At 37.8% G+C, this 10,000-nt stretch overlaps 1 protein-coding gene across 1 annotated transcript in view; it reads left to right on the forward strand.

The window, feature by feature from the left end:
- LOC104502376 (enhancer of polycomb homolog 1-like) overlaps positions 1-10,000 on the forward strand; it is a gene marked incomplete at its 5' end in the record, with an annotated part of 16,142 nt that overhangs the window by 3,560 nt on the left and 2,582 nt on the right. Inside the window, 4 exons of the mRNA XM_010146341.1 lie at positions 8,724-8,842; positions 8,924-9,010; positions 9,659-9,800; positions 9,915-10,000. The exon at positions 9,915-10,000 is cut by the window's right edge and continues 281 nt beyond it. Of these exons, the coding sequence (XP_010144643.1) occupies positions 8,724-8,842; positions 8,924-9,010; positions 9,659-9,800; positions 9,915-10,000 (434 nt within the window). The remainder of the gene's footprint in view (positions 1-8,723; positions 8,843-8,923; positions 9,011-9,658; positions 9,801-9,914) is intronic.

Raw genomic sequence — 10,000 nt, forward strand, 5'->3', positions numbered from 1 at the left:
CTTACTACTTCTTGCCCTAGCTTTGTATGCTGAGCATGATGTCATATGGTGTGGGATACCCCTTTGGTCAGTTGGGGTCAGCTGTCCCAGCTGTGTCCCCTCACAACTTCTTGTGCATCCCCTGCCCACTGACTGGTGGAGTGAGGGGAGAAGCAAAACAGTCTCAACTCTGTAAGCGCTGCTCAGCAGTAGCTAGAACATCCCTGTGCTATCAGCACTGTTTTCAGCACATACCCAGAACGTAGCCCCATGCTAGCTGCTATGGAGAAAGTGAACTCTATCCCAATGAAAACATGGCCACCACAGGCAGGCATGAAGTTGAGGTGGTGTCTCAGGTCTCCTTGTAATCAGAGGACGTGTGCTGTTCTATGATATACCATCTTCTGGCTACTGGAAGCATTGTTTTTCATCCTGAAGATCAGAGAGAGGCTTCCCCAAAGAGCCAGGCATTTTATAAACGTTTTAGAGTTGCTTTGACCTTGAAGATGCAGAAGTTGTTTTGGCCCTGGCTTTCAGACTACTCAGTATAAAAGGCCTGTGGTAGATAAAGTTGTTGCATTGAAATTTCGTGTGTGCACTGAGAAGGGATGTCTTAAAAAAAAAAAGTCATTACAAGTTAGTTGAAAACAGGGCTTATACTGGGCTTGCTGTTTGCTGAGGGATAGATTTTTGTAGCAGGATCAAGTGGCCAAGAACAGTAGCATTGCTTTTGAAGAGGGTGGTTCCTTTTCATCTTACTGAAGAATTACAAAAAAAAGCATCCTTTGCCCTCTTACAGAAAGAGCTGATTCAAGGACATTCATGCATATCTTAGAACACCTCTAAAAAGTAGGCAGGAGTGTAAAAGCACAATTCTTGTGGAGAAGTAACTTGCTCAGTAGGGAAGCTGTTTGCTTTTAAGAAAAAGCAACATTACTTTAGAAAAGGAGCCTGTATTGCTGACAATCTCAAGTTTCTGAATCAATTTTTAGAGAGCTTCTGTCTTAAGTCAGTAGCACAAATGTTCATCTGAAGTATTTGCATACCAGGAACTTAGTCTTCCTCATTTGATCTAGTTCTGCCAGGCAAATGGTAGTCTTCGAACTGTATCACATTATAGAGGGGCTGCTGTTAAATACATTACATTCTTATTTTTGGATGCTTGCATCTAGTAATCAGAAGTTTGAGACATTTAAAACTGCACAGCATGTGTAATTCTGTTCCAGCATTGTGTTTAGGAGGCAGAACACCAGATACCAGTAGTTGACTAGTGAAAGGTTTGAGCACTGGTTCCCAGGCTCCTCAATTAAGACCAGGCAACTGTCTTGCATTCACTTCTCTTCTGCCTTTATCCGGAAGCTGGGTCACTTGCAAAAGAAAGTCTGCAAGCTGTCAAGACTGAAGAGGCTGGCGGTTAACTACAGTCTGCTCACTACATTTATAATCCTTTCTTTGAGAAGAAGCCCAAGTATTCTAGCAGAAGCCCTACTGAAGATTCTGAGTTACGATGTTTGGGATTGTAGACCTTACTGTATATGAAAAACTGTAGGCATCAAGAATATAGTTAAAGAATTCAGAGTAGTTTACCTTGCACTTTCTTGTAACTTAGAAATTTAGGTGATGTGCTGCAAGTTGTGTTTTGCTATTCAGCGTTTTCTTTCTGCGTGAATTTTATAGAAATAACATTTTTTCCAGTAAACTTGGGTAATTTTTTTTTTTTGTCTCCTAATCTGCTTTTTAAAAGCAAGTTTGCACGCTTGGGGGTCTAGCAGGATGGTGAGCTATGATTCCGTTTCCCAAGTGTGTGTTAAGCATTTTCATCTCCAAATTTGTAATGCTGGTTGATGGATCTATACTATTCCTGTGTGTCAGGTACCCTTAATGAGAACACAAATCTTCAAGCATCCCTTTCTTGAAAAGAAGAAGGAGAAAGGTCCTCAGTCCTTGTAGCAGTTCCTCACACCAGAGCAGAAGGATATGTCTTGCCTGTTCATTGCTTTCATGATACCACTATCTGTGTTCAGATCTTTTTATTTAATCTTTGTATCTGTAATAGCCTCAACATTTCTGTCTGATTTACTGTTTTGTCTTTTCCAAATGCTTATTTTCACATTGCAGGATAAACTTGGTCATGAAAAATACTGACATTTGTAATAGTCATTTTCAGTTATCGTTGGATCATAATCAGTCTTGGCCCATTTGTGGCTGAGGTGTTGAGAGTTGAAGAAGCAGTGGCCTTGGGAGTAACAGATGTTTATTGCTCACCCTGTGCTTAGTTGCAAGAGGAAATCTTAAAGGAAAAGCCTCTTTAGTCTGAGGAAATGTGACTGGGGGGAAGTTCCAGCACTTATTAAAACATCTGAGCGCTTCTGGAGATGTTGAGACTATACTTGTATTAGGTTTTCTCATTCAGCTTCAACACAGTTGGAGTAATGCTTTTCTCCGGAATGCTGAATCTTTGGGCTTTTGTAAACTGTTACACTTGTCTGCATCCCATGCAAGGATGGTCACATTTACAACTGTGGAGTAAACTCTGTGTATTTCAACTGGCCTGTGATGTTTTGGTGGAAACTCTCATTAAGAATGATGGGCAGACAAATATAAATACATAGCAAGCATTTCTAGCTTTTATTCAATGGCTAGTAAAAATCCTCATTAATTAATTTTCTGTTTTTCTTTCACTGCGAAGTAGGGAGTGCATAGGTAGAACTTACATCTAGTTTATAATTTAAGTCTGGAGTTCTGATGTTAGGAATTTCACACTTAAGTTCTGCTGGGCTGAAATACAAGGCTGTTGTAGTAATAATCAAGGGCATAATGATTCATGTTCTCAATGTCTAATAATGCCATGTTTAAGTAAAATCAATGTTGAACTTCTTTTCAGAAAGTGAAATTTCTTTGGGCCCGGTGCATCAAATACTAAATCACACTGATGGCTCTAAGTCTCTCCAATCTTCCGAATTCACTGGTGAGAACTTGCTATACAGTAGAAAATCTTTAACCAGGCAGTGTAAACCAGATAGCATCTCTCGTAAGATAAAGATTAAAAATGTGTTCTGGATTACGTAGTATTGTGAATGGTATTTGCTTTGCATGCACTTCGGCATTAGAAACCATTAATTGTTCTCTTACACAGCAGAGATGTGGTGCACTCATGTATTTCCCTTGAGAAAACATTGTAACGTGTCATCTTTACACACACTTAAGCAGTTTTGTAGTTTATGGGATTTCTCAACTGGAAGCTTTAATTATGTATCTTTCTTCTGTTACCTGGTTGAAACTGCCTTTCTAATGGCCATCACCTCAGCTGGAAGAACCAGGAGTATGTCTAGAGAGGTTCTTTGAACCCAGTATAATCTTAGTGCTACAGTTTTTGCACTGAAATAACATTGCTGCTTGTGAGAACAGATGCTTAACTTGCTGTTGGGAAGCAACTGCTTTTTTAGTTACTCTAAATATCTAATTCTTTAGATGCTTAACAGGACTGAAGCATTTGCTGAAAGGTTTAATTAAACTGTTTGAGTCTCTTAGTACTTTTTTAAACTTTATTAAAAGAAAAAAATATGCTTACCGGGGTAGGTCATTGTTTACTCCATAAAGCTTGCTCAGTTTCTCTGGCAAACCTGGAGAGCATTTTCCATTCAGGAAATCAAAAGGAATGCTTGTAGAGAGACTAGGAGTTTACATGTGCACTTTCTGCTTTCCAGGATATGCTTCCTGGTTTTTAGGAAACTGGTTCTTGTGGTCAAATTTTTTGCAAGTCTGTATTTTCCTACTTCAGGGTAGCAACTAGTGAATCACCGCACAGTAAAACAAGGAGGTGGACTGTGGCTGTTCAACGTACAAAGACCAGTCTTTTCATATGGATTCTACAGCTAGCTCCCCTCCTCACTGGAAGGACTTGTATTTGCAGAGAAGCTAAATGTAAGCTACAGCATTGTAAAGCTAGTGCACGTTAAATGCTGTAGTAGAACAAGTTAGCACTGTAAAAACAGTTTCATATTGCTGTATAAAACTGCTGAGAATGGATCTTTGAGAAGTCCATTGGCAACATCATTGTTACTTTGTAACACCAGCTATTGAGTATTGGCAATTGAATGAGTCATCCAGTCGAAAGATACTATTCAGAGGCTTAATTTGATCAAACAATGGATACATAATTACCCCAAGGATTACAGACATCTTGCTTAGTCATGTAAATGTTGTAGGCAAGCATATTCATAGTGTAGTGGAGTTATTGCACAAGCTTTGAGCTTTTGCTAAGGAGACCTTTACCCTTCAGTCAGTCTCAGTAATGTACAATGTTTCCATTCCTTTTTGCAGTACAGCACTTAGGCAGTGCAGAATGGGTGCGTGCACTTTCCCAGGCTGTTAAGTGAAGAGGATAACAATATAACGTGATATACTGACTTAAAATCCTGAAGGTTGTCTTGACTGAAATGTTATAACTGGTTTCAGAATTCTACCAGAAACAATTCAGAAGTGTACTCAGTTCCAATTCAAAACAGTATGCTGTAAACAAGCAAGAGGCGTTCATGTAGCTTAGTGTCTCAGTAAAACTTGAGCTGCCCATCTTCTGACAACCATCTTGATGTGAGACAGCTGAGATATTCTGAAAACAATAATGTTTTTATTTACAGAGTATCAGTAGTGGTGATTGAGATATTCCTAACTCTGCCTCCCGCTTCATTCTGTGTAGTGAATGAAACTGGACGTTTTGTCACAGGCTAATTCAGTAAATTCTGTGGTATCAAATAGTCATTACTCTATAATGGAACCATGACTACGGTAGCTCTGGCATGCTCTCTGAGAACTTGAGTCTATAAACACTGCACTCCTGTCTAGGACTGATGAAGCAGGAATCTGTTTTAAAACCTTGTATCTTGTCTTTAACCATCAAATGTTACGTTTTGTTCCTTTTAACTTGAACCTGATGTTCAGTTGTCTGTCGCTTTACTAATTTTTTTTAAAGCCTTGAAATCTTTGGAATATGTAACTTTGTAGCGATACTCTTCACAGTTACTAGAAATGTATTTTTTGGTTTAAGTGAACAGAAAATGTCTGGACTTGATTTTGCCTGCTGTTTTTTGCCAGGCAAATACCAATGTATAACACACTTATTCATTTTTGCTACTTTTACTATTTTTTGACACAGATGAAAGGTTTTCAGCTGTGCCCTTTTTCTTATTTAGAATCAAAGTAAGAGGTAATAAAATTTCTGTAAGAAAGTTCTTGGACAGAAGAGCAGTATTAACAAGATGCTAAGTTTGGTACCTGTGCAATTGCATTGATGCTACCTTTGCAGGCAAGAAGAAAACATTCCTTGAAAGCCATATAATTAACCCATTAATAGAGGCTACATTTTTATAGTCTTCCATGCATTCTTCTTGAATTGCTTATTTTCAAAAAAAAAGGCAGTTGAGCTTAGACTAGCTCTTTGAGAAGTTTAGGACTGTGCCTGCAGATGTCGAGGCGCAGTCAGTCAGTACACCTGTCATTTCATTGTGCTGAGCACATGCGATTTCCCCAGAAAGCCTTTGCCAATTTCTGTCACAGCTGTGCATCACAGAAGATGAATATTTAAGGTTAAATAAGTGGAAGTATTTTCATGTAAAGTACATAAAAACATTTTGTGTGTGCATGGGAATGATAGTTTTCAGAAGCAACTTATATCTTAGAATCAGGCTTACTTTTGCAATTGAAGCGTAATATAGACTGTACTCTGAGAGCAGGAGGGGAAGGAACCTAATGAGAGTGTTCATGGTGGCTTTAACAGTTGAGGAATAAAGTATGCGATCCTAGTTTGCAGGTCTTCCAAAGAAATAGTGATTAATTTTGGTTTGGATAGTTCTCAGTAGTAATGATGTTTCCAGTAAAACCTTCAGTGTAGTGCTTCTTCAGCATGGAAAGGGAAGAGCAAGCTTATGTAATTATGATCTATAACCTGTTCTGGTACCTGAGCATATCTGGGCATGCTGTGGAGTGGAAAAGGAGTATCAGTCAGAGTATTGTAAGAGGCTGTAGCTTGCAGCAGTCCTTTTTGGATAGTGTTGTGTTTCTAAACTGGATGCAACTGATTAATTCAGAGTCTCTAATAAATCTAATGAATTTTAACAGTAAATCTCTGGTAGCTTTGTAAATAGTACTTTGAAATGTCTAGTACACTTTTACTTTTAATAAGGAAAGCAGCAAAAATGTCACTGAATGTTTTAACCTAAATTGAGAAACCTGAAATAAATCATTCTTGAGTGTATTTTCAGATATGACAGGTTAATAGCCATTTCCATTGCATTTTCAAGGAAGTATTTTGTGTGTTTGGATATTTGAGCAGAAGATAAGCAGTTTGAATGTAGGAGAGGGTGGTAGTCATAGTGGGGTTCTACTATCATTGGTTTACTTTGTATAGCTGTTTTCATAGTGGTGCGAAACTTAGAGCTGTAAGGGTCACAGACTACTTACGAAGATATATCCTGATGCTCAAGTTGAAAAATACGGTATCTCTAAATGTTGCTTCTAGGCAGAGCATTTACAGACTGCCCTAAATAATGGGTATCCTAAACAGTTTGTCTCAAACTTTACTGGTTTTCCAAAAGAAAACACTGTTTTGGAGTTGGTTAAACCAACATAGGTAACTACATAGGCTTACTACAAATCTATTTCATAGCTAAAATCTAAAATACACTGGAGGAATGGAAACTGAAACTATTAATAAATTTGAGTTACTCAAATGGACAAAAGTGAGATGGTTACGACAGTTGGAATTCTAATCTTAATTCAGTCAAAGATGGTAGTAGAACTTAAATTTTTTGCTGATGTTCTCTGTTAGTCTGCGAGTTGGTCTTTATTTACATAAGTGACAACCTATTCCTAAGCAATATATTTACAGTGTCATACTGTAGAATAAAATACCTCACTAATACATGGAGCCTTCAGTGTCGTTGGTGCTATGATGGATAAACCATACAAATCTAAATTTTAGGTTTTTTACAAAACATTTAATTAATCACTGCTAACTGATGAGTATAAATGTCAGCAGCACCAGAACAGTGCATGCGTTTTTCTCCCTTGTCAGTGCTCCTCAGCTTTTTATATGCTAATCTTTGTGTGCTAAAGCTTTTTTGCTCTAACTTCTGTGTTTGATGTCAGTTTAAAAAATACCTGAAGGGGTTTGGGGTTATAGCAAGTAGAATTAAAATTTCAGTAGCCAACTTCTGAATATTTGGTTCTGGGGGACTTAGCGGGGCATTGTTGGTTGGTTGGTTTGTTTGCTTGTTTTTAGTAAGGGCATTTAGGAATGGCATTACTACTAAGCTATTCCCCAAGGGGTAACTTTAAAACACTGAAGAAATGAAGACAGTTGAAGTGTTATTTAACTGTAAGAGTGTTGGGAAGTAACTTGTCACTTACCACTTGCTGAAGAATGTTACTTATTAAAAAAAAAAGTAACTTGAATGTAACAGTTGAATAAAAACACAATTTCAAGTGCTCAGCACTAAATTATTACTCAAACTTTGCTATTTCCAGTATGTAATAGAAGGATTTGGAACAATATTTTACTGACAAAAAAAAAAAATCACAAGTACACTGGGAAAAATGCATGCTCAGTGTTTGCTTGGTTTGTTTCTAAATGCTAATTCTTAGTTTGGTTAGACATTTGTATTGACTTGTTACACACAAGGTACAATTGCTCCTCAGAATCCTGTTGTATTCAGAAGCAGATGATTATAGCTTTGATAGAAACAGATTTTCTTCAGACAAGCAAGCTCAAAGGAGTAGGTTAACAAAAATAAAATTTTTTAAATTTCAGTTTGTGAACAAGATTCAAGTGTGCTGGTGATTTGTTGCCAAAAGTAGTGAACTTCCCCAGAAGTGCGATTCCCACTGTATTCTAGGAGTATGAATACTATTCACAGCGTTTAACTTGGAGCACCAATACAGTATGAAGATAAAATTCAAGGGAAAATTCTGAAAGGTGTGCTCTAGACTGAATTTGCAAGGAGATTTGCATTCCAGCCTTGATTCAGTTTTAAATTGAAAACTGAGACTTCCTTTTATTTTGGAATTGTAAAGTAAAATTTAGAAAAACCCCACACCTTAACCTTTCCAAGACTGGAGAGAGAAGGATGTAGTTTTGTCAAATTCCATATTGATGTAGTTGCTTGTACGTGTGTGATTAAAAGCAACAAAAATACTGCACTGTGATAGCCTGCACAGTTGAAAGCATGCCCAATTTAATGTTTTCAACTGAACTTAAACATAACTCTGAATTGTAGGTACTTAACAACCTTCAAAATGCTATTTGTGAGAGCTGAAAGCATGCAGTTCAAGTTCTGCATCTAAACTGCCTTTACTAATAATGCAGATGCTGTACTTTCAGAAAGTGCAAACAGTGATGCCATTTCTACCTGCAGTTTCTTTTTAATCAGTTACTAGTTTTTGGTGGTTTTCTTTGTGTTTTGGTTCCCTCCTCCCCCTCCCTTTTTAGTATCTTGAGCTAAATATAGCACAGCTATTAAAGCCTATATACTAAAAAACTGCTTACCAGGGAAAAGCTTAATTTGAGAAAAAGTTTCTAGGAGGGTGATAGCCTTTTTGCCATAAAGGTGCGTTAAGGCTCTTAGTAACTTGCTGTGGTGTAGGTTTTTTGGGGTTATTTTTTTTTTAGGATTATGAAATAGATGTGTTTATAGACACAACACCTACATATTTTGATACAGTATTTTCTCGTTTTATATTTTGTTCAGCATTTACAGCCGAACAATACCAGCAACATCAACAGCAACTGGCACTAATGCAGAAACAGCAGCTTGCACAAATTCATCAACAGCAAGCAAATAGTAATTCCTCTGCCAACACATCACAGGTGAGGGATTTGTCTGTGCTATGATTTATCCCTCATTGTTTCCCACCAGGGTTCATCTCTAATTGTCAACTGTTGCCATAGAACCTTGAAACTAACCAACAGGAAAGTGGCTTTCGCCTGAATCTACATCATAGCCATTCTGTAAAGTGTTTAGAAGGGACACTGCAGGTGAGTGTGGCAGGCATTGCCTCTGCTCCCTCTTAACAAAAAAAGATGGGTCAGTCAATTAATGGAATTTTCAAAGCCTTAAAAAGATGAATTGCAGAGATCTTCAGCCATATTGTTATCCTCTTGATAGTGGGGGATTTTTAGAGCAGGATTGTTAGTTAATAACTAAGCTAACTCCTAAATATGTCCTCCATACAGCTGTGGAATGTCTGACATTCCTAAGTGCGTAGTGACTACAGTGGTGACAGACACATAAAAAGGTTCAGAAGTTGTTAGCATCTGAACCTGTGAGTCTCTGTATTGGGTTTGGAATATCACAAAAACAGGTTGACCTGTGAAACAGTAGTGTTCCGTAGAACGTTGGAAATAAGTTTATTTTTTAATTTTAAATAGTCGTGGGGCTTTTCCTTCTCTGTTGTTATAATGAAGCTAAAAGTGCATGGAAAAAAGAAGAATCACAGTTCAGATTTTAACTAGTTGTACAAAATGCTGACAGTTTGGTCTGAGAGTGACTGGGCCACAGTTCTGAATTTACATGTACTGTTTTTTTTGTTTTAACATACTAGTTTGTATGTAGTTTTAAAATGGGGAGAGTACTGACTTCTGGAAGCCTCAATCACATATATTTGCTGCCGTTGTTCTTTTTAGGGTTTTGTTTCCAAAACACTGGATTCTGTTAGTGCTCAATTTGCTGCTTCAGCTTTGGTTACATCAGAACAACTGATGGGATTCAAAATGAAGGACGATGTGGTGCTTGGAATTGGGGTGAATGGCATTCTTCAAGCCTCAGGTATGCAGCTGTTGGACAGAATTTGTCACATCTTGATTCCTACACTAGACATATGTCTGTGTAGAGTTGAGTGTTTTCTGGAAAATGAGCTTGCTGTTTGTGTTTCATTTGCAGGAGTGTACAAGGGCTTACACCTCAGTAGTACTACGCCTACAGCACTTGTCCATACAAGTTCATCATCAACAGCAGGTTCAGCCTTG

This window comes from Buceros rhinoceros, unplaced genomic scaffold (genome assembly GCF_000710305.1).
Source record: "Buceros rhinoceros silvestris isolate BGI_N320 unplaced genomic scaffold, ASM71030v1 scaffold29112, whole genome shotgun sequence".
Classification (NCBI taxonomy): domain Eukaryota; kingdom Metazoa; phylum Chordata; class Aves; order Bucerotiformes; family Bucerotidae; genus Buceros; species Buceros rhinoceros.